General features: G+C 38.9%; 1 protein-coding gene across 1 annotated transcript; it reads left to right on the top strand.

The window, feature by feature from the left end:
* Window positions 1-6423: 6423 nt before the first annotated feature.
* Window positions 6424-24542, top strand: SLC40A1 (solute carrier family 40 member 1). Its single transcript, XM_088135722.1, has 8 exons — window positions 6424-6851; window positions 8010-8077; window positions 13132-13291; window positions 14515-14630; window positions 15638-15764; window positions 20345-20590; window positions 21085-21741; window positions 22288-24542. Exons 1-8 carry the CDS (start codon window positions 6809-6811, stop codon window positions 22605-22607), a joined length of 1737 nt encoding a protein of 578 aa, XP_087991848.1. The 5' UTR covers window positions 6424-6808; the 3' UTR covers window positions 22608-24542.
* Window positions 24543-24840: the final 298 nt, after the last annotated feature.

Raw genomic sequence — 24840 nt, 5'->3', positions numbered from 1 at the left:
TACAGTAATCAAAGCAATACAGAACAGATTGTTGTTTCGTTCCTATGAAGGTCCATGGGACCTTTGTAGCAGATAAGAACTGATAGATCGGCTTCATAGAAATAAAGTAGCAAGGTTCCTATATTGCAACTGAATGATGTTTTAAAACATTACAGGAAAGGAAAGAAAAGCTTTGCAATATTGTGGGGAGAGGGTGGGAAAGCAAGGAGAGCATTGCTCCAGAACCAAGAGAATGTCTGCCCTTTGGGAAAGGTAAGGCTGAATGTAGCATGAGCTTCATTGACTTAATGGGGTTCAGCCGCAAGACTATAAAACAAACCACAACTGCCTCCCGAAAGCTAGAATGAAATGGCTGCACATGGCAGCAACCAGCTGCTGGAGGGGAGGGGTGTTCTGGAGACCTTCCACTCTGAAGTGCATGAGACAGCTCAGGTTAGAAAACAGCCATTCTGAACTGAAGCTGGAAATCCTAGGTATGGGATGAAGGTGGAAATCCTAGGCATGGGGTGCATTTACAAAGGGGCATGAGAGGAGGAGGATGTCTTCTGATTTTGCTCTCAGGAAGCAGTGAGTGGCCTGTACTGGTGATGGGCCAAGCAGAAAGTGAGATCTCTCTGCTGTCTACTCACAAGATTTTTTTAAAGGACAAAGTACCATATACAGCACTCTAGGATCTTAAGTAAATGGTTTAATAGAAATGTGATTGGTATACAATAAAAAGATGTCTACTTGATTCATCTTGATCTAGAGCCACAAAACAGCCCATCTGTATCTTATCTTTCCACTTCAGTCACTTACATGGCTGTAATTCATTTGGGTGTGGGTGCAGTGTGAATTGAATGTGTGGATGTGGACTAATATGCTGGGTTGACTTGCCCACTCCCTCTTTAGGGTACGGCCATATCTGTTTTTGCCTGGGCTGCCCCTGCCCCTAGCTGGCTTGTTGGCCTGGAAGTATTTGCTGAGAGCCAACTTGGCCCTGATGATGAAACTGAATTCCCACTTCCATTTTACAGGAAGGAAGCTGAGCTTGGGTTATCTAAGATTGCCAAACATATGCCAGATCTGTAATTTTCCCAGGACTATGATTTTAAAGAAAGGCTGCTTCCTTTGTTAGAATGCCTTTTCTGAAGGTTCTGCCCACTCTCTGCACTCCCAAACAGAAACAGCAATCTGTTGCCTGATAATGTTTGTGAGATTTTTAAAACTGATATTTATCTAGCACTCAAAGGAATGCATCCTCCTATCCACCAGATTTCCTTCATTTGCAATCATCGGGATTCTTTCTCCATTTCCTTTGACAGATTGAAGCTGGATATGAAAAGCCTGGAGGGTGCCTATCCAAGGATCCACCCTGTCACATGTTGGTGCTGCATCTTGTGCAAATCGTTTTTGCAAAATTGCTCAGTTTAGCTGGTAGTAAGAAAACAGGAAGTTCACCACACTTAAGTTTCAAGTACTCAGTCTCCTCCTTGGATGCAATCAAAATTGCAAATGTTTGATGACAAAGAGTACCTTGAACTAATGACCCAACACTGAGGTGCACATCTTTAAAATTGTCTGTGGTCTTTCAGTGGTTCACGAGATGAGACGTATGCATCATTTTGATGTGGCAATATAGCTTGAAGAAGAGATATAGAACAGGAGCAAGCTACCTTTTTAGACCTTTTGAGCACAGGTTGTAAGCAGTCACAAAATAACTGTTATGGGGAGGAAGATTCACTATGTTAGTCCTATTGCATGGGCTCTGGAGAAAGTAGGGTCATGGAAACATCAGTGGATCACTAGCCCACAATGAAATGCATGCAGAAATCTTGTGGAACATTTCTTTGAAATGGAGAACCAAAACATTCCTTACTTAGGGTCTATATTATTTGCTATAATTCTGGCCTTGAAATTTTTATATGAACAGAAAACAACCTTTGTATGTCATTTTTGGTGAGGCTATCAATTGTGAGTCCATAATCAAACTGAAGCAAAAGCAGAGGAGATGTTTCTGTTTATGAACAGATAGTGAGACAGTCACACGCTGAATGCGTTCTCTTTGATCCTATCAGAGAAAATGACCATGTGCATATGCTGTCAGAGTACCTTTTATTCCCACATGTTGTTATGGCACAACCATGTCATAATAGTAAGTCTTTTCTATTAACAGAAGCATTCATTAACTTATGTTCTTACCAATGTTTAAGGTCTTTACCAAGAAAATATTCCTCCCATGGGACAGATGACCTGTGTGAATCATTGATACAACTGTTGGCTCCATGTTAATCCAGACCTATTTTAAACAAGAACTTCCATAGGAGAGCAAATTACTGGTCCATGCAACTGGTAGCCATGCCTCCAGCAATGGCTTATATACTTAATGCAGCAGAAGATGCCACATGACACATTATGTCAGTTTAGCAATTTCATAAAGCAAAAACAAATTATAATATCTAGCATTTCAAAGAACTGTTTGCAGAACATTGAAAATAGACACATGTTGGAATATCATTCTGACCAGATCTTACTTTTATTTGGTCTTTGTGTGGCTACTACAGCAGCATCTATCTTGCTCATACATGCACAAGCACACTTCCTCTAACATGGCCATGAGGAGGACTTAGGAAATTTTGCTTTAGTTGGTTGTGTCATCTGAATTCAGCAAACAGTTGAATGTTGCTTCCTCCCCCCACATGAAATCTACCCCTCCTAACTGTTGTACCTAAGAGTTGTCATGATATTGCCACTAATTTTTCAGAATCAGAAATATTCATATTCTGCATTCAGTACTTCTTCAGATGAACTGCTACACCAGTTGTATGTCTTTTAAGCAATTGCTGGATGGGATGAACCACAGACTGAGATGGGGACAACACACTCACTTGGACCTCTCCTGGCTAGTACTCTGATCCTTAATAAAGTTTAAAAAGCAGTTCTAGCACTATATCAGGGTTTTATGTATTGAATGAAATGGATTCTGACCTGCCTTTCTTCCAGTTTGGATTTTCATGCAAGGGTCTTTGGCTCCATAGTCTTTTTAAGCTTCAATATCAAGAGAAATTATACAATGCATGCTTTTCTCTTCTTCAGTGATAGTGGGGGCGGGGGGGTTGTGTGTGTGTGTGTGTGTATGTATATGTGTAAGTGTACATATGTATGTATGTGTATGTATGTATGTATATATATAGTGGTATATATACATTCAACATTTTCTCCACTGAATCTTGTGTTAGTAGATAATAATACATAGAAACTTTTTTTTTTTTGGCATGTCCAATCTCAATTGTTTGGATTTTAAAAAATCATTAAGATACCACATAAACTCTCTCAAACTACTCTCAAAACAAAATTGTCAGGAGGGAATGTAATAGAAAATGAGCTATGGCACCTTATTTCTCTTCTGAAGCTCAATTTGTATCTTGGCATGGGCTGAATTGCCTGGACCTGGGTTGAAATACCATCCATAAGTTCACCTATCGAAGCAAACATCATTCTGAGAATACAATCATTTTTCTTTGTTTCTCCACATTTGCATTAATTCTCCATTCTACCCCTTAGGGCTGTCCCTGAAAAACAGGAAATGCATCACTTTGTTTACCCAATCTTCTGGAAGGAAGCAGGGGCTTTTCTGTAGCAGCTTCCTTATTGTGGAGCTTTCTCCCCAACATGGTTAGGCTAGCTTCTTCTTTCATTTGATCTTTAATACCATATTTATTTATTTAGTTACGTACCATATTAGTATGTCACCCATTCCCAAAGACTCTGTAATAGTTAATTGCAGTTTATGACTTCATTACTAGTCCCTAGTTTTAGTGTACAAAAACATTCTTAAACTTTTTGTGCATATATTATTTATATTGTCCTTCATGTGAATATTGCCCATGAAGAGTAATGCACAAATATTCAAATAAATAGGATTCTTGAGAAATGACTTTGAGTGGCCATTTTCCTTTTAGCTCACAGTACCATCCAGCCTACTAGGTCTACAGTGAGGAAACAGAAAAGATAGCTGATATCTTTTGATATCTGATATCTGATTTTGATCTGTCTTCCTGTGTTGGCTTCTGTTAGAAAAGGAATGGGGCGTATTAGACAGGAAATAAACTCTCACAAATGCATAATGCTTGGAACTCTACTCCATTTGGGGAGGCCATATATTTTGACTGAAACTGGAATAGACTAGCAGGACTTAAAACCTTTTACAAAGAGAGTGGTTTCTCCTGGAAACCTTTTGAAAAGTTGTTGATGCTTGTGATGATAGAATGTCACTTTACATATGTTTTTATTATGATTTCCCATATTCTAGGATTAGGGTTGGAAACATTATCTATACTAAATAATCATCTGGCACAAATTAAGCCCCTCAAGTACATTATTTTGCCTCTTAATTTGTCCATTATTTGAAGAAAAAAATTCAAATGTTTCTTTCATCCCCACAGTTCCTTCAGGATGCCAAAGTACCATTGAGCTACCTAGAAAAGACATTAAGTTTCCATTTTAAGGTTCCTCCCTTCCTATTCATCTATTCTCAGTCCTTCCAAGAAAATGTTTGAGACTAACATTTTGGTGAGAAAAGCCTTGTGTTGTCTATTTTGCCAATAACTCTCAATTAATTTCAGAGCCAGCCAACAATAGTAAAACAAGCAAACAAACAAAACCATTCAATGTAACATACAAAAATAAGAAGTAAACAAGCAAATTACAAGGATCATAATAAAGAAAATAATTGAAAAGGAAATGCTATTTTAAAGGAACCACTGTCTTGGACAGGGAGTACTAATATGAAAGAGCCTGCCAACCTCCCAGAAAGAGAAAAGAAAAAAGATACATCTGTAATCTGCATCTGGTCATTTCTCTCCCCCACCCTCCCCATAATACATTCATATGCCTTGTACTCCAGAAGATCTGCCTGGAGGTTTTATATAGTTCTTTTCAAATGAACAATTGTGTGTCCTTCTTTATACCTATTAGTCCACTGAACATGTAAAAACCACTATCTTACTGCTGGGTGGCTTCCAAATTGATTGGCATCTCATTAATTCAGTTTCTCATTACTGTACACAAATAAGACCTGCAGCAGATTCTTGGAGTGTTTTCTCATATATGAAAATAAATGCTCTTTTTCAGGGGTAACGCTCTCATTTTCCAGGATTCCAGTCAGCATAGAATTAGGAGACTTGGATGGAAAAAAATCTGAAAAGGGTATGTTTTAAATTCATCAGTTTTCCCTTCCAGAAGAAGAAGAAGAAGAAGAAGAAGAAGAAGAAGAAGAAGAAGAAGAAGAAGAAGAAGAAGAAGAAGAAGAAGAAGAAGAAGAAGAAGAAGAAGAAGAAGAAGAAGAAGAAGAAGAAGAAGAAGAAGAAGAAGAAGAAGAAGAAGAAGAAGAAGAAGAAGAAGAAGAAGAAGAAGGCTTCTAGCACTAAACCTGAGCATTTTCCAACTGTCAAATGAGGATATTGCATAGAAGAAAAGAAAAAAGGTCAACTATTTTTGCCGAAATTTCTTTATTTAGCGATGGGAGAGGTTTTATTTTATTTTATTTTTTATCTCATGGCGAATGTGTTCTTGGTCCTCAGAGAGGAAGACAACCATATAAATATTCTAGCTGGAAAAGATGAAAGATAAAATGTCCAGAACAGAGCAACAGTGGAAGGAAAGATCAAATGCAAGTAACCCAAGTAAATAATGGCACCCAAATGGGAGAACAGCAGAAAGGATGCTGCTTTTGACCAAAACATTTACGGCCTGACAATCAAATGTCAGTGGTTGGCTATTTGTTTCAATTAGCTTCTATTCATTTATAAAAGATGCATATGCCATAATTGGACACCCATTAAGAAGCCCCCCAGGTGGCTTATAAGAATAAAGTATCAATAGAACAAAAGAACGTTCAAGCGCCAAAACAAAAGAGAAACTAAATCAGCACAAGATCAAAAACGACACATCGAAAAATGCCTGGCAAAATAAAAATGGATAGGGCTTTTTAAATTTTTTTTTTAAGGAGGGGGGACAGCATAAGAAAGACCTGCGGATCTCTACGATCACCCCACCCCCACCCCGTGCAATTTTGCTTCGAGCAGAATCACCGGCTTTGGGGTTTGCTTTCGGGAAGAACACTGCCCAAAGAGGACGCCCTGTATTATTTCAGGGTGTTGTGTTGTTTCGGTGCAAATAGGGTGCTCTGGGGTGGAGATTCCGGTCAGCCTTCCCAGAACTATAAAAGGACCCCCTCTTGTCAGTCGCAGCCTCCCCAAAGGGCGCACGAGCCCTTCCTTCTTCCCCAAGGTCGTAGCCCGAGCGCAGCCTGCCAGAAGCGCAGAGCCCCAGACGGACGGGCGGGGATATGCAGATCCTCCAGACGCTGATAGGTGATTCCCGGGCTCTCCTCCACCTTGGCTCGGCCCCTCGCGGCCGCTTTTTATAAGCAGGCGGATCTCCCCCGAGCCGCAACAAGAGCCCGAGCGGGCAGCGTTGGCTTGGGGTAGAAAGGCGGCCGCGAGAGTCTGACGAGCGTCGTGGGGCTTCGCTGGGCCCCTTTTCTCGCCGGGTCGCTCTCGGCCTCTGCCTGCGCATAAGGCCATTGCTTTCCAACTTCAGCTACAGTGATAGCTAAGTTTGGAAAGACCAAACAGAGGGAAACCGTTACGTCCTCCTCCACCTCTTTGCACCTCTTCTAGTCCCCCGAATCACCTCCGTGTTTCTGTTTTCTCTCTCTCTCTCTCTCATACACTTCCACCGCTCTCTCTGTTGCCTCTGCACCTGAAAGGCCTTCAGAGCCGCAGCAGCTGAGCGAACAGGGAGACAGAGGTGACCGCTGATTGCCATGGCTCGGTCAGCAGAACAACAAAACAGCCGAGGATGCTGCGGTGAGTGCGTGCAGCCGCTGGGCCGGACTTGAGGAAACGGCAGCGCTGGGAGGGCTATCGAGTTTGCGCGCCGTGCAGGAACGGCCGGACGCGCGGCTGAAACTGGGCGAAGCGTGTGGCCCAAGGGCGCGTATCGTGCGGGTGGAGGGGGGGGCGCTTTTATCGGGGCTCGAGGTTCGGGACTGGGACGCGAGGCGCGAGCGGGGATCCTGCGTGGTGCGTGGAAGGATGCAGGGCCGGGGGCGCGCGCCCAGCCTGCGACGGAAAGGAACGGGGGGGGGGGGGGAACCAGAGCCTAAACCGAGCATCGAGTGGACGGCCGGGAAGAGAAGAGGGCTTTTCCTGCTGGGCGAAGTGAGTCTGGGCATATGGGAGCCTCGGTTCTTTTAGAAACTGCGTTTAAATACTACAGGCGGAGCGGAGGGGATGGTGCTGAGGAAACTCTGTTGCTCTTGTGACAAAAGAGGATACTTCAGAGCGAGCACTGGTGGACTGTTATAAGGCATGACATTCGCGTGCAGAATGACATAAATGAGATTAAATATTGTCCTGCACAGTAGGAAAAGATCAGTGTATAGAGAACTGCAGGTAGATTGGGCTATCTACAGGTTGTATGATTTGGTACGTTTTTCTCCTGTTACCATTACCAAATGGGACATTTTCTGCCAGAAAAGTGACTTTATACAATTGTTTTTATGTCCTTTGGACAACTTTCTGTGTAAAAGTATCCCATGGGTGAAGCACAGTTATCCCAGCACCAGTCTTATCCATACTGTATTTGATCTGGCCCTTCCAAATTTAGGTATAGCACCTATAAAAAAATATTGGTGATGGAGATATGTGGACATGGAAGTGGGAGTAATGGAGATGTTGCCAAGATCAGTGGCTCATAATATGTTGACCAGCTAAAATTATATTAAGGCATGTTAACAAACTTACTATTAAAGGAGAGCAGGTATTTTTTGAAATATTTACATTAGTGGGTAACTGTCAAGCTACTTCAGTACTAGAAGTGAAAGAAATATATTAATTGCATTCAGCTTTAATTCTTTAAAGAAAGATACTGAACAATGATGATAATAATAAACACTTGTGGCCAATAATTTACAAGGCGTAGTTCAATATGTTCATTGCTGTGCTTTGTTCTTTCCATACTAGAATCCTTTACTGACTATTTGACATCCGCAAAAGTCCTCCTATACTTTGGACATGCCCTGTCCACTTGGGTAAGTGAAATAAAACCATAGGAATTCTGCATCTGATTTGAGGATAATGGGAGTTAATCTGTATTATAATCACTTGTGTACATGTATATTGATATTATCATATTATTTAGCAAAAACACATATGCTAAATTATGCTCTGGCACAGTAATCCTAAATTATAAAATAACGCCTATGGGATACTACTGATATTACAGTTAAGATCAGAGCCTGGACTTTCTAATTTATGGTGTAAAACCCATGCTTTGCTGATTTTAAAGAATGTTGTACAGTTGTTTAATGTTAGGTCCAGATGCAGCCATACTGAAGGGTGGTCCCCTTGAAATCAATGGAACCTTAACTCCATCATTATGAACTTGTTCCCTTGGTTTCAATATGTCTGCTTCAAAAGTCACTGGCTGGACTCAACCTATTGAGGACAAAATAAAATGAACTGTGCATCTCATTTGAGGCATTTTTATTCTGTTTGACAAGTTTCAATTTTTTTCAAGTAATACTTGCAACTCAGCCATCAATAATGGATTTAGCTCTCTTAATAATTTTTGATATTCTGTGGATAAGAAGTTCGAGGTTCTGCAGTGCAAATAGAAACTACTTCTGGAAATTAATTGTTCAGGAACTTGGATTTGTATCACAATTTTGAGGAAGCAGAACTGTCTTAAAATGCAGATAGGGTACGTGACATTTTCAAACAACAGTTTAAAATAGCAGTTGGTAACCTTTATGTTAGGTTAGCTATTGATTTTTTTGGAGTTACATTGATTGTTATGAATTCTTGCCTATTAATGTCTAACAATAAATCTTACAATATTCTTCATAGTATTTGTGAATTTTAGAAGAGTATCTGTTTTAGGGTAGATTGAAATATTCACTCACTGCATCTTTACTGTTCTATATTTGCCTAAATATTTGTTTATTATTTCTACTATTCCTGTTCAGATCTCTGTCAGGAATGGTGGCTCTTAATTTAAGTAAATCATGGTCATCCTCATTAAAATCTCCAAAAGACCTCTATCATGTTGTCATAATCATAAAAATGTGTTCCTAAGCTGACCTGAAAAATAGGATTTTTAATCAGTTTTTAATCAGTTTTTCACAGGCAGAATTGAAATTAATAACAACCATAACAGTAGCGTCATTTCCCCAGTGCTTAGAGAAATAATAATAACAACAACAACAACAGAAAAACAACTGAACAGAGTTCAGTTAATAAATTTGAACGGTAATAGTATTCTTACATTAGGCAACAAATGCAAAATCAGGCACTTTTTATTTCTGGATGAGGGCTGCTTTTCTATTATATGGTTGGTCGTACAGTCAGCCAAATCTGACTGTAATCTAATAATAGAAAAGCAGTCCTCATCCAGAAATAAAAAGTGCCTGATTTTGCATTTGTTGCCCAGTGTGAGAATACTATTGCTGTTCAAATATATTAACATACTTGGTTGACACAGGTGTGTTCATCTTGAGCCAGCTTATCTGAGTAAACATCCAGTTAACTGTGTTCAGTTGTTTTCGGATTTATTACTTGATTGTTTCTTGATTTAATGAATTATATGACTAGCACAGTGATGCAATAAGGAATTAAGCATTACTTATTTCACTGGGTTTGCCTTTGAGACTTTAGGATTATAGCATAACTTTAAATGGTTATGTAGTTTGTATGATGGCAGAATATACTTGCAAAATTTCCTGGCATAATTCATTAATAGTAGCTTATACCTATTTATAATATTTTCCGCCTACGTCATTTTTTCTTTCTTTAGTAGAAAGCAAACAGGCAAATAAATACTTTCATAAAGTAGCTGACCTTTTATAACCCATTAGCTTAAATTAAGAAGTATATAAACATTGCAACTTCAGTAAGTATCAGATTGCAGATTTAGTTATTGACTTGGTTATTAATTAGGAAGCAAAGAACTCTTGCTTCCTAATTAATCTGAAGTTCTACTTCAAAATAGCGTGCTTAGTCCTTGAGCAATCTGAGTTAAAAACTCTGGTTTCCACTTTATGATAAAGTCAAAAGTCATTACATTTCCAGAGCCTAATGAATCTATGCAGTGAGCAGTGCTGCTTCCTTATTAGACCAGTGGTAACTTCATTAAACTGTGGTCAGTTCATACATTATGCAAAAGCAAACCCAGAAGAGTCAGTTCCAAGGGAGTTGATGCTATTTGCCAGTGCACACTGAAATAACTTTAGGGGTGCACATAAAAACAGAATTGACCAATTTCATATATTTTATAATAATTGGGTTGATTCCGAATGAGGCATCTATAGTGCAAACACCTTGACTTATTATCAGAATGTTATGAGAGGTCCAGGTGACATGGCATTCCATTTGTAATCCTGTGTTTGCTCAACACTAGTTTTGTTCTTTCACTAAGACTCTATTTAAAAAATTGAATAGTTGAATGGAGTCTTCAGATAAATAGTGCCCTCTTGTTTTCCAGAGTTTATTGTCACCAGATTGTCATCTCTTTGTTCTATGGCTCCTTGTATTCAGGCATTTAAATATGGGCAACTTTGGTATTATCATTAGTTACTGGACTTTCTGTTGCTAACAAAAAGGAAAAAATATGTGCAAAGCATGTAAACATGCATGCACACAGGCAGACAGGTTGTTAAAATACAAACATTGCAAAATAAATGACCATTAGGTATACCAACTGACCAGTCTTGTTTGATCATTGTCGGTTCATTCAATGATTTTACTAGGTACTGAGTTAATAGGGATCAGAATCAATAGCACTTATGATGGAGAATTCCCAATGTTTGCAATCTAGGTTTGCTAGGTAGATTGCAGATCCCAATAGTAAATTGTATTTCTGTATTTCCAGTGGCAGACTCAATAGAGCAAACAGCCTTTCTATGTATTTATTTTCCATAATAGCATATTAAGTATATGGACATTTGAAGGCTCAGGATTTTCCCTAATCAGAGTTTACATCTTATCAGTCTTGCTAGGAGAATGCCAATATTTCTGCTAAGTTAACATTGTGATGTGTTAGTTTATATAAGAGATGAAATCTAGTCAGTTTCAAGCACCATTATTATAATTTCATGGCTTCCATAAAATTATTATATTATATGCATCATATTTAGGGAGATAAAAAGGGTTGCCAGGTGGTAAATTCATTCCTCTTCATCTACATGGTATTTGAACATTTTCTTCTGTGAAGGGGATCTCAGCATGTGACATAATACAGGGAGATTAATTAAAGGGGGAGTTGGAATCATATCCTTTGGGAGTTGGAGATGTCTCAGTACAAATTGGGGGGGGGGGCGGTGTCATGCATTGCAGAGGACCTTTAGCAAGTAGTGATGCTGACTGGGATACTGAATTTAGGAAGTGGCAATAATTGCTTTGGAAATTCAGCACCCAAGAAAAAGCTTATTTTAGTGACAGCAACATTAGGTTGTCACTTAAAATTCTTGTGTGTTTCAAGTTTAAGTCTTGTATTTTTCATGGACAGAACAATGGAATGCTAACAGAAAAACTCACTGTATCAGAGCTAATTATTGTTTGGGACTTGTAAGAAAAACCAAACCCCAAAGTTGACAGGACAGTCATTCCTGCCAGCCTTGTCATTATGAAATTTTTCACTCTGCTAGTAGTGACTGGGATATATTATCCATGAGGCAGGATGCAATTCGTAAGGGAGTCTTTTCCAGGACGATAGGTTCCAGGTATTTTGGGATTCACAACTTCCAAGGGCCATACGATCAGTGTTATTAATGTTATAATTGTGGGATAGGTTGGTTTGTTTGTGTGTTTATACAGATATTTATATACTGTCCTACTTTAATGTAGGGAAAGTTTACAATACAGCACAAATAAAAACAGTGAATATAAATAACAAAAATTATAATTACCAAAAGTCTACACAGGACCACCACCTGCCCTGAAAGCTTGTCAGAAGAGGATAGTTTTATTGTCAAACGAAAGGAGAACAAGGTGAAGGCACCCTGTACCTCAAAGAGCAAGGTGTTCCCTAGCAAGGCACCACTACTGAGAAAGCACACCTCCAGGCCCCCATTCCACTGATGTGTATAATATCATTGATGATACTGGCAGATGGCCTCCCCTAGTAGGTGTTGATATTAACTGGTGTATTATGTACATCAGTGACATATGAACTGAGTCTTTAGGCTGTGATATAAACCCACCCCCAGTGGCAGAATGGACCTTATATATGAAAGCTTGTGGTTCTGGTTCCTATTTATAATTAAAGGCTGATGGTCTGAGACAGCTTCAGATTACCTGCCACCACCCACAGCCAAGCAGGAAATCAAGGCCAGACTCTGGAGTTCTCTGGCCTTGCTCCTCCTTCAGTGTTGCTGTCAGGTTATTTGTGGTTTTCAAGTGGCCAAGGAGTGAATACCTCATAAGGAAGGAATTTGCTTTTGCTCTCGTCCTCTTTTTCTAGATCTGTAAGGGAAGGGTCATGGTGACATTAGCAAGGAAGGGAGTCCACTAAAGGTGTCTTGTCCGAGCATACCTCTCAGCCCTACAATATGGATGCAGTATCGTTGGTAGTACCTAGTTTATGTACATCCTTGAATTGCTATATGCCTCACATGTGTAATGGATTTCTCAGAACTTGGGAAAGAGAATGGCAGTTTCCAAAATACTACCAAAGATGGAACATCTGTACATTCCTCCTATATCAGTGAATTAAATAGCAACCTCCTCACTGCTTCAGGAGGCAGCTGGCTAAGAGAATCAAAAAATCCTTGTCCTAATAAATGTATTAATAAGTGGGGTGCTAAAGTCCATGCATCTTGTTCTCAAGATTTGGTAACCTATCCCTTTTTTCCCCTTTCAATGAATTTGATTACTAAGACTCTGAGAATCTAGCCGTTTTGGATAAAAGTGGCTGCTGGATGCCTGAAAATATAATATATACATACTTAAGTAATATATCAGTATGTCTTACTGTTCTATTGATTTTTATTTTGAATGTTCTGTATCACCTTGTAATCTCCCCAAAGATCTCTGGTTATTTGCAGATTAAAAACATGACAAATAATTAAACATATTGTATTCATCCTAGGGAGATCGTATGTGGCATTTTGCAGTGTCAGTCTTCCTGGTTGAACTATATGGGAACAGTTTGCTCCTAACCGCTGTTTATGGATTGGTTGTGGCAGGATCAGTTCTTCTCCTAGGTGCCATTATTGGAGATTGGGTAGACAAGAATTCAAGGCTCAAAGGTTAGTAGTATCATACTTACTGACTGAAGGATATCTGCATGTAATAAGGGAAATCTAAATCACAAAAAAACCAACATGGGATTTGCTGAAACAATTGGTCTCAGTGTCAAGCTTTTAATTGTACTTAATTGAATTAAAGTATGCCCACTTGGCTGATAGCACATAGTAAAGCTTGAAAAACTTTACCAGATTTATCAATCACCATAAGGTAGAATACTCAGCTGCATAGCACCACCTAGCCAAAGATTGCCCTGTGTGATTTCAAACTTAGCTGATTTTGGAAGGCTCTGAAAAGATGGACCTGGTTGCCGCTTGTATGGAAGATCCCCAGAAAATCCAAGGGCCATGGGCTAAACTGTTAGATCAAACAAGCAAAAAGGGGCAAACCATTTTTCTATTGCTGCCAAAAAAAGTTAACAAACATGTTCATGAAGCGCTAGGTGTCAAGCTTGACTCAAAAGACACTTTATACCTTTTCTATTTAATGCAAATTTTAAGGGCTACATCCCCACCCACCACAAAAAAAAATACTGGTTGTGCTGTTAACACTGATGTAAAGGATTGTAAAGTGTCTCATTCAGAATGGCTACACAAATAACAAATGGGCTGCCCAGTCATACCTATGTTTACTTATTCTTTAAGAATTACAGGCTTCACTGGGGCTTACTCCATGATGAGGCATGACTCTGTAAGACCTACAACTACTTTAGAATGGTAATTTGAGCTGTTTATTAAAAATGCATGATAGGGACGCTACCTCATACTTTAGTAGCTTCTGTAATTATGTTACCTACTCTTCAGAATTAATATGTCTAAGTTATTAATACGTCTTAAGCCTTGTCTAAGTATTTGACTAAATACTTTACAAATAATTCTCTGGTCTATGCAAAGCTAATTTTGAATAATTAGTGCCCATTAGATGTAAATATCAGCTACTCAAGCTGGGTGTTTCCTTCTTGGTGGTAGCGTTAGCAATTTGCAAATGATGCCTTCACATCAAGGAGGGAACTTCCATTGTTTAGTGCTGTTTGAGCACTAATGCAAAGGATGAATTTCTTACTCTCTTTTACTTGATGGTAAGTCTACATTTAGCGCATTGGCCTAAAAAAGGTGTCTGCCTTGAAAACAGTGGTAAGCAATTTGCTTTATAAATGATACTTTAAATATTTCCTATTTTAAGTATTGACGTTGTGTACCCTTTCTCTCCCTTTTCTCCTAAACAGTAGCCCAGACGTCCTTGATTGTGCAGAATGCGTCAGTCATCTTGTGTGGCATCCTTCTGATGATTGTCTTCCTGTTTAAAACACAGCTTTTAAACTTGTATCAAGGATGGCTTCTTGTAAGTGGAGAGAACTCAAAAATATTTATAAGCATGTACAAAGTCTTTTGCTCTTGGCTTTTCTCTGAAAAATGCATGTTTCGTGGTCAGCTTCGAGCTTTAGGTAGGTTTTTAAGCTTTAAGCTTTGGTGGGTATTAATTGTCAGTGATTATGCAGTCAGCTCCCTTTACTCCAGTAAAGCCAGACCTGTTTGCCTTAAAAGTTTTATGTTAGTACAGTGTGAGTATCAGTAGCAAAGAACTACAGGTTGCAAATCTAGATGTAATAACTGATTCTTAACAAGAGTGAGAGATCTGGACTGCAAAAAATTCAGACAGCCACAGTTTTCTGTATCACAGTATCTAATCTTTACAGCCAGCCCTGATTACCTTAAGCAGAGGAATTATATCAAGCTAAGCTATGGCTTATTATCCCTCTGGTTTGTTGACTAAGCCATAGTGGCTCATTTTACATATTACACTAAGCCATATACCATGGTTTATAAATCACAATTAGCTGTGTTTACAAATGTAAAGTATCTCAACTAGGTTCACTATAGAATAATTGCAGGGGTTGAATCCAGAGAACTGTCCATGGAAGGAAGCCCCAGGATCTAGATTTCCTGTCTCCTCCCATCCCAGCCACCTCCAGAGAGCCCCACAAATGCTGCCTTATAGTTAGAGCATCCTGGGAATAGAAAGCATGTCTGTGAGAGTTCCGAGGAAGAAGAAAACAGAGGAGAAGTCTCTGATTTTCTTCAAATCTCTTGCATCCTCCCAAATGAAAACGGATCTCATTCAGCAAGGTCTTTACATCCTGGAGAAGTTTTGAAGAGGACTTTGGAGCTATGGATTAAAGGAAGAGTAGGGAGATCAGTTAATGCATGCTCCCTATGTGGCCAGATATCTAGTGGTGACTCCATGCAACATTAGAATTCAGCAGTTCATGAGAGAACATTTATTTAAATGGGGGGGGAAGGCCTGAACTTTCTTGCCTTTTGCCTAAACATTTCTTTCCATTCCCACAGACCTTGTGCTATATTCTAGTCATCACAATAGCGAACATTGCAAATTTGGCCAGTACAGCAACAGCAATCACCATACAGAGGGACTGGGTTGTTGTTGTTGCTGGTGACAATAGAAGCAGATTGGCAGGTGAAGTATATTTGATTTTGTTTACCTCAAGTTATTTTATTCTGTGTGATTGGGTTAAAAAAACTGAACTCAGCACATTTTGCTAGATTGCAGCATTTGTGAGAACATGGGTTTAGATTTCTTTTACAGTTCTTTTTTTTCTAGTTGTATAGATAAACCAATGGATCAGAGAATTATATAATTTGTATGAACAAGTAGTCAACTGTATATCAATTGTTGTTTCATCAAAGCTTAGCAAACACATTTTATTTACTCCTTAAAATACTTTGTCACTTTTTTGCTACAACAATATTGTTTACAGTGTAAGGAAAACAGTAATGTTTCATTCATTCATTCATTCATTCAATCAGTCAGTCAGTCAGTCAGTCAGTCAGTCAATTTATATAGCTGCCCACTCAACATGCAACTCAGGGAGGTGTATGTAGTTAAAAACAACAAAAAAACAACAAAGAAATGATCTTCCAAAGAATAAAATATAATAAAATCCATTGTGTTAGAAGTAGCTCAAACAATTCAAAATAACTAATCAAGATAGGCTCACGAAATCTCCTGACCCAATGCCTGGTGGAGAAACCAGGTCATCAGAGCCTTTCAGAAGGCAGGCAGGATTGGGGCCATCTGGATTTTGGGAAGAATGCTATTCCATGGGCAGGCATAGGAACAGAAAGGCACATTTCCTGGGACCCACCAGATGACCCTGCTTAAGTGAGGGAACCTGGAGCATGCCCAACCTGGAGCATGACATCAGACAGGCAGAGGTAATTGGAGGCAGGCAACCCTGCAAATAACCAGCCCAATTCTACTTCTACCAAGCTAGATGAATTCATGCCACCTCTTCTATAGAAGGATAAGTAGATTCTGTTGCAAACTGACAGCAGCAGCCTTAAATTCTAGTCCTAAGCAATTAGAAATTGCAGTGGGAACTGGATAAGGACTGAAACACAAGTAATATGCTTCAAATTACCCCACAGATATTTATAGTTGAAACTAAACGTCAGACATACATTGAATTGCATCTAATTGTTATATAGCATTACGCCAACTTCTTTATGTTCTATATTTTCATCCTGATTTGCAAAAATCATTCATTAAGCATATATGTGGGCATATAGTATCCAGCTGTTCCATTTTAAAAAATCCTCTGAGATGTTCCAGCAGCTTTCCAGTGCAGACATGGGCATGCACAAGGGAGACTAAATGATAAAATGGGTATGATAGTATCGTCACACAAATACCTTAATTATCTACTTTTATGTAAATACTTAAGGGCAACATTTGCCTGATGACATCATTGTGCATCCATCATCATCTGGACACCATTGCAATTTGCTGCAGATGTGGGTTAAAAACTACCTTTTTTTTCTTTTTAATCACAATAAAAAAACAAAACAGTACTCAACCAGATACAGTAATCCACATTATAAGGAAAAACCCTATATGACCTGGATGAATGAAAACCACTTTTTCTTAGTGTCCAAAGGAACGAGCTCAGTGTCAGTTGTACTTCTTTGAGGAGGAAGTTCCAAAGCCAGAATGACTTATTTAATAGTGTTTATATTTCAATAGCTACTTCATGACCTATGCAGAGTTGTTTACTGCAGGTTGGTACCATTTCACACCATAGGTAGGTAGTGTTGCTATGCTCCTAAAAATATTTCCAATATACATATGCAAGAAGAATGGTTAGATTAGAAGTAACCAGTAAACTACTGAGACTAGGGGAAATTGTGTATATTCTTATGTAATAGTATTTTTTTTTAATATTGAATGGTGTGAGCTTTAAGATGGATAAAAGAATATACTTTTTATGCAATACTAGTTAAATGCTAGAATTTGTTGAAACAAGATGTGATGATAATGTACAAAATATTAACTTTCTGGTTCAGGACTAGTGTGTGTAATATCTGCATCCCATGATATTGTTTAGAATAAATGTTATTACTCTTGTGGATGAATGTGCAGAAATACTTCCTTTTATATTTGTGAGATTTATTTAACATATTTTATCATCCTCTAGGAAGATTTATGAAATACATTGTTGTATAAATCTTCCTAGATTATATTATATTATCTGACACATGTTGATAATAGCAAAACACACGCTGAGCCAAATATTTATGTAACCAGGTTTAAAAAGTTAAAAGCAAGTACAAAATTAGAGAAAAACCCAGGACATCAGTCAGGGAAGGACAGAAATAATCAATTTGTTTAGTCGTTAAGTCGTGTCCGACTCTCCGTGACCCCATGAACCATACTGCGCCAGGCCTTCCGGTCCTTCACTGCCTCCCTGAGTTTGCTCAGTTTCATGCTCATTGCTTCAGTGATGCTATCTAACCATCTCATCCTCTGCCGTCCTCTTCTCCTTTTGCCTTCAATCTTTCCCAGCATCAGGGTCTTTTCCAAAGAGTCCTCTCTTCGCATTAGGTGACCAAAGTATCTGAGCTTGAGCTTCATTATCGATCCTTCCAATGAGCAATCAGGGTTGATTTCCTTTAAGATTGACTGGTTTGACCTCCTAGCAGTCCAGGGGACTCTCAAGAGTCTTCTCCAGCACCACAGTTCAAAGGCATCAATTCTTCGGCGCTCCGCCTTCTTTATGGTCCAGCTCTCACAGCCATACATTACTACTGGAAAAACCATAGCTTTGACTATGCGGATCTTTGTCGGCAAGGTGACGTCTCTGCTTTTTAATATGCTATCTAGGTTTGCCATAGCTTTCCTCCCAAGGAGCAAGCGTCTTTTAATTTCATGGCTGCAGTCTCCATCTGCGGTGATCTTGGAGCCCAAATAAATGAAGTCTGTTACTGCTTCCATTTCTACCCCTTCTATTTGCCAGGAATTGATGGGTCCAGATGCCATGATCTTAGTTTTTTTAATGTTGAGTTTCAAACCAGCTTTCGCACTCTCCTCTTTCACCCTCATCAAGAGGCTCTTTAGTTCTTCTTCACTTTCTGCCATTAGGGTGGTATCGTCTGCATATCTGAGGTTGTTGATGATTCTCCCTGCAATCTTAATTCCGGCTTGTGATTCTTCCAGCCTGGCATTTCTCATGATGTACTCTGCATATAGGTTAAATAAGCAGGGTGACAGTATACAGCCTTGTCGTACACCTTTCCCTATTTTGAACCAATCGGTTGTTCCGTGACTGGTTCTAACTGTTGCTTCTTGGCCTGCATACAGATTTCTCAGGAGACAGGTAAGGTGGTCTGGTACTCCCATCTCTTTAAGAATTTGCCACAGTTTGTTGTGATCCACACAATCAAAGGCTTTTGCATAGTCAATGAAGCAGAAGTAGATATTTTTCTGGAACTCTCGTGCTTTCTCCATGATCCAGCGAATGTTGGCGATTTGATCTCTAGTTCCTCTGCCTCTTCGAAACCCAGCTTGTACATCCGGTAGTTCTCGGTTCATGTATTGCTGAAGCCTAGCTTGTAGGATTTTGAGCATAACCTTGCTAGCATGTGAAATGAGTGCAATTGTGCGATAGTTTGAGCATTCTTTGGCATTGCCCTTCTTTGGAATTGGAACATAAACTGACCTTTTCCAATCCCGTGGCCACTGTTGCGTTTTCCAAACTTGCTGGCATATTGAGTGCAGCACTTTAACACCATCGTCTTTTAGTATTTTAAATAACTCAGCTGGAATACTGTCATCTCCACTAGCTTTGTTGTTAGCAATGCTTCCTAAGGCCCACTTGACTTCACTCTCTAGGATGTCTGGCTCAAGGTCAGCGATCACACCAGCGTGGACATCAGGGACATTAAGATCTTTCTTGTATAGTTCTTCTGTGTATTCTTGCCACCTCTTCTTAATCTCTTCTGCTTCTGTTAGGTCCCTGCCTTTTTTGTCCTTTATCATGCCCATCTTTGCACTAAACGTTCCTTTCATATCTCCAATTTTCTTGAAGAGATCTCTAGTCTTCCCCATTCTATTGTTTTCCTCAATTTCTTTGCATTGTTCATTTAAGAAGGCTTTCTTATCTCTCCTTGCTATTCTCTGGAAATCTGCATTCAGTTGCTTATATCTTTCCCTTTCACCCTTGCTTTTCGCATTCCTTCTTTCCACAGCTATTTGTAAAGCCTCATCAGACAGCCATTTTGCTTTCTTGCATTTCTTTTTCTTTGGGATGGTTTTAGTTGCTGCCTCCTGTACAATGTTACGGACCTCCGTCCATAGTTCTTCAGGCACATTAATCAATACCAAGATTTTAATTAAATTTAATTAAAGCTGAGTGTAGCCTTGATAGACAATTGAAAAATGAACTTAATTATTTTATAATATAAAAAAGGTTTCTGTCTTGATCTTAATGCTTAATACTAAGGTCTCCACTGTATTGTTATTTGATATTGTGTATAAATGTTAACAAAAATGAAAAACAAAACAAAAAGGAAAAAAAAGAGTAAAAGAGTACTTTTCTGCTGGAAGAGCAAAAGATTTTTCAGCTGACCTCATAAAAACCACTGTGGCTCAGACACCAGGAAGCTGCTCTCAAAACTGCCTTTCATCATGTAGGTGCAGCACGCAGAAGAGAATTATTTTGCGTGACATGGTCAAGTACTAACTTTTGCATTGCCTTATAGATATGAATGCTACCATACGAAGGATTGACCAGCTGACCAACATCTTGGCTCCAATGGCCGTGGGACAAATAATGACCTTTGGATCGCCAGTGATAGGTTGTGGATTCATTTCTGGCTGGAACTTGATTTCCATGTGTATAGAATATACACTGCTCTTGAAAGTGTACAGGAAGACTCCTGCTTTGGCTCACAAGGCTGGTTCAAAGGTTGAAGAGTCAGAACTGAAGCAACTCAATGTACAGAAAGGTAACAGGATTTCAGAAGTTGTCTTTGATCAAACATCAATGACAGCACCATCTTCTGCGTACCCCATTGAAAGTTGAAAGTTCGGCTGAGTTAATTATTCATTCTGTTTCCTTATAATTCTTTATATGTTACACTTTTAAAAATCCATTCCGAGCTTTGGAAAAGTCAATATGGTAATGACACTCCTGCTGCTGAAGTGCTTTGGCATCAAGAGTTTATCTGACATACGCAAAGCCCTAGGCCAGCAAAGCAGAAATGAGGAAAGAGAATCATTTGGTGCTTTCCTCACATTCTTTTTTCTTTCTGATAGAGGGGAAAAAACATTTCCCACTGTGTGCAGTGGGAAGGAGTTTTTAGATGTCAGTCAAGCGTTTAGAACCTGCTCTAACCGAAGACTGAGCTCTGAAGTTCCTTGCTAACAGCTTGTCTGTTCTTAATAGGTGCAAATTTGTTTGCTTGGATGGCCAATCTTTATCTACTGTTTCTTTCCACAGATGGTGAACTGAAGGCCACTGAAGGAGTCCAGTTGATTCACAAGAAAGAGGTCACTGTTTCTGAACCTGAACAGGAACAGGAACATGTTAGCTGTCTTTCTCGTATGACTGAGCCCTTCAGTACATTCCGTGACGGATGGGTTTCCTACTATAACCAGTCAGTGTTCCTTGCAGGCCTGGCCCTGGCATTCCTTTATATGACTGTCCTTGGCTTTGACTGTATTACTACTGGCTATGCATACACTCAGGGACTGAGTGGTTCCACTTTAAGCCTCTTAATGGGGGCCTCTGCCCTAGCTGGAATCCTGGGAACAGTAGCCTTCACTTGGCTGCGTAACAAATGTGGGTTAATTCGCACAGGTGTCATCTCTGGAGTAGCCCAGCTGTCCTCTCTGGTTTTGTGCGTGATCTCAGTGTTCACACCAGGAAGTCCTTTGGATCTCACTATTTCCCCATTCATTGACATCAGTGCTAGGTTGTTTGAAAGCAGTCCATTACCCACCATGGCTCCTGATGGTGATCTCCTCGAAATGCCTTTTACCACTGAAATGCCTGCTTTGGTCAACGCAACATCTTCTGATCCAGGATTAGCTCCCAGCCCAGTGTCTCTCATCTCTGTTATCCTTCTGTTTGCAGGAGTCATTGCAGCAAGAGTTGGTATGTTAACATTCCCGTATAAAATACTCATAGTACTTCTTTGAATACAAATCTATACTTCTGTAGTAGTTGTGGAATCTTTCATAAATCACATATTAATTCTAGCTTTCCAGTCTGGTCTCCAGATATAGTTGGAATAATTTATGATATATTGAATATCTACTCAAGAGTAGAATGGACTAAAATTATCAGTCTCAGATGGATTTAGTGATGCAGAAATAGCTCACTCATAGTTGCTGGGTATACATATATGTGGTTGACTTGTAACCTTCACTGCAGAAAGAAGGGCATTGGAAGGGTTTATGTATTTTCATATCCCAGCCTTTTTCCATCAGCAGAACTGTTCTGACTGGAAGCCTATAGCAGAATTGTCCCAATGTGTATATTTGCAAAATGGGATGGCAAAGCTCTTAATTGAAAAGAAGATAATTTGTCTGAAGTACTGTATAGAGATCTGTGCTTATTTAACAAGTGTTCTTCTGCTTCTCCTGCCCCTGCTTCAGACAGAATTAAATTTCTTTTCTTTTTCCTTTTTGCTTTTTATAGGCCTGTGGTCTTTTGACCTAACAGTCACACAGTTGCTTCAGGAAAATGTGATAGAGTCCGAAAGAGGTATCATAAATGGTGTCCAGAACTCCATGAATTACCTTCTGGATCTGCTGCATTTCATCATGGTTATTCTGGCTCCTAACCCTGAAGCTTTTGGACTGTTGGTACTCATTTCTGTTTCCTTCGTTGCAATGGGTCACATCATGTACTTCCGTTTTGCCCATAAAAGCTTAGGGAGGAACGTCTTCCTTTGCTGTACTCCTGAGCTAAAGTCAGTTGCCAATGAGCCTCCAAATCCTGATGAATCCAATGCATAGAGGATTTTGCCTCCTCCAGGTGTTTTCTTCCAGTCCAAGTTGACTGATATGCTTTATTATGGGTCAGAAGCAGCTGGCACCTCCTAAAGGGGTGGTCCTTTCCAGCACCCAAGCCCACAACCACCTTGTTTTCCTTTGCCCCTGGGCAGGTAGCCAGGTATGGATTTTTACTGGTTGCAAGAGATACACTTATTTATATAAGAGGATATCTCCTCAAGAGTTAAAGGTTAACTACCAAAAAAAAAAAAAAAAGGCAGTTGAGCTAGAAGGACGTGATTCTTATTCTTTTCAAAAACACAGTTCCTATTGATTGGAATGCGGTGGAAATTAAAATAATTAAACAAAACATTGTCCTATAAGTAATATGATTAGTGGATGTTACGTTTCTGATGCAGCATAAATGTATACTTTTTTCTCTTTTAAAAGAAATATTAGACGTGATGAAAATATACAAATGAATGACAACAAAGCTTATTGTTCGATAAAACTCTGAAATGTGCCTTTAAACAGACAAACAAGACCTCTTTTCTGTAATGTTACTTCTAGTTCAGTTTTGAACAAACATCTGGATTATTTTAGTATATTATCTGAATAAGAAATAATGCAAAACAGTGTAGAATATATACGTAGCACTTCCTAGGAACCAAGATTAACCTAGCATAAACCGAAGCTATTTATATAATACAGTATAGCATTGTAAAGCATAAGGGGGGGAGTATTTTTGGTTTTATAAATTTTCAATATCGTATTTACTAAGCCTTAGTTTCATAGTTTTAAAGGCCAAATATATGAAGTGAGAGAACTAGATTGTGTGTATGTGTGTTAATGAGAGAGAGTGCAAGAGAATAAAGAAAAGATGCATCGCTTTTTTTTCAAAATTATTTAAATTATTTAAAACACATAAGCTGAAAATTCCAATGATTTATTTTACAGTAGCCCCCCTAATATCAGGAAGAAATCAAGAATGTACCACCAGTAACTTCTTTGTATAAAATCCATTTCAAATGAATGGGAATTGACAAAAAAGTAATTTCTTTCCTAGATGATCTGTATGTGACATTCTGTGTGAACTTTGTGTGTATGTCTGCATTATATATGTCAGTAATTTGGAGAAATAAGCTGTAGCATGAGTGTAACTTGTAAGCAAATGATTAATAATCTAACCTGGTTAAAATGTAAAAAGCATGTCCCTGATCACAGATCTTCATCTGCAAAAGCAACTTGCTTCCACAAGGATGAGCAGGAGGATTTGTCCTATCAAGCAGCTTCTTGGCAGCACTAATGTTGACAACTCCAAGTGCATGTTGGGGCAAGGTTTTGGTGAAGACTGGCAGTGGTGCACACCTTCTGTTCAGTGGCCGAACATTGTATGAAAATACTTCTGTATGTTCTGCCTGCAGTTTGGGGTTCTACTGTGCTAGTCAGCCAGCATGGTTTGCCCTTGGAAGGACGATTGGCATGCAGAGCCCTACTTCACTTACACTGGTGAATTGGGGCACATCTGTATAGCTTTAAAAGTTTCACAGAGCTGATATCCTTATGCATTCTTTCTTGTTTTAAAAAAAGTACTCTTTATATCCTAGCTTAGTAGAAAATGGTATTTTAAATAAGTTGCCTTTGGTTTGGTGTGTGTGTTTTTTAAACCTCTTAATGTAAACACAAACATTGATAATCAGTAGTGACAGAGAATGCCATGTATATATGAAATGCTTTTGGAGTCCTTTTTATGGTATACAGGAATGGGTGCAATGCTTTTTACAGTAAGTTTCATGCACTTTTGTGGAAATTGCAGTAATAATGCTACAAGCACTTTGCTTTCAAATAGAGTTGAATCCTCTTTACTGTACTCTGGAGTTTTTCTAGATGTAATTTTAAACTTCTGTTGTTAAATATTTGTTAAATATTTGTATGCATAAATATAAACTATTTTTCACATTTTTGCCTTTTCTTCATTTGGGGATTATGTTTTGCACACATGATGCAATTAATCCCATATCTGAAATTAAGTGGCAATGCACAAGACCTGTGTTTAGAATTTTCTCCAGAACTGTTAAACTGACACCGAATTTTATACACAAATTAACTGAAGATATGATTTGGTTTGGGAGACATGATTGGATTGTTTTTATAGCATGTCAACTAAAATTAGCTAGCAGAGTGTGTTTTAAGGAAAAGAATAATAAGAAAATGACACTATTATCTACTTTATTGATAGGATTTATATCCCACCTTT

Source organism: Python bivittatus, unplaced genomic scaffold (genome assembly GCF_059951505.1).
Source record: "Python bivittatus isolate LINGU-HERP-01145 unplaced genomic scaffold, Pbiv_v1 ctg000200_np1212, whole genome shotgun sequence".
Lineage (NCBI taxonomy): Eukaryota > Metazoa > Chordata > Lepidosauria > Squamata > Pythonidae > Python > Python bivittatus.
This window is presented reverse-complemented; position numbering and strand designations above follow the sequence as displayed.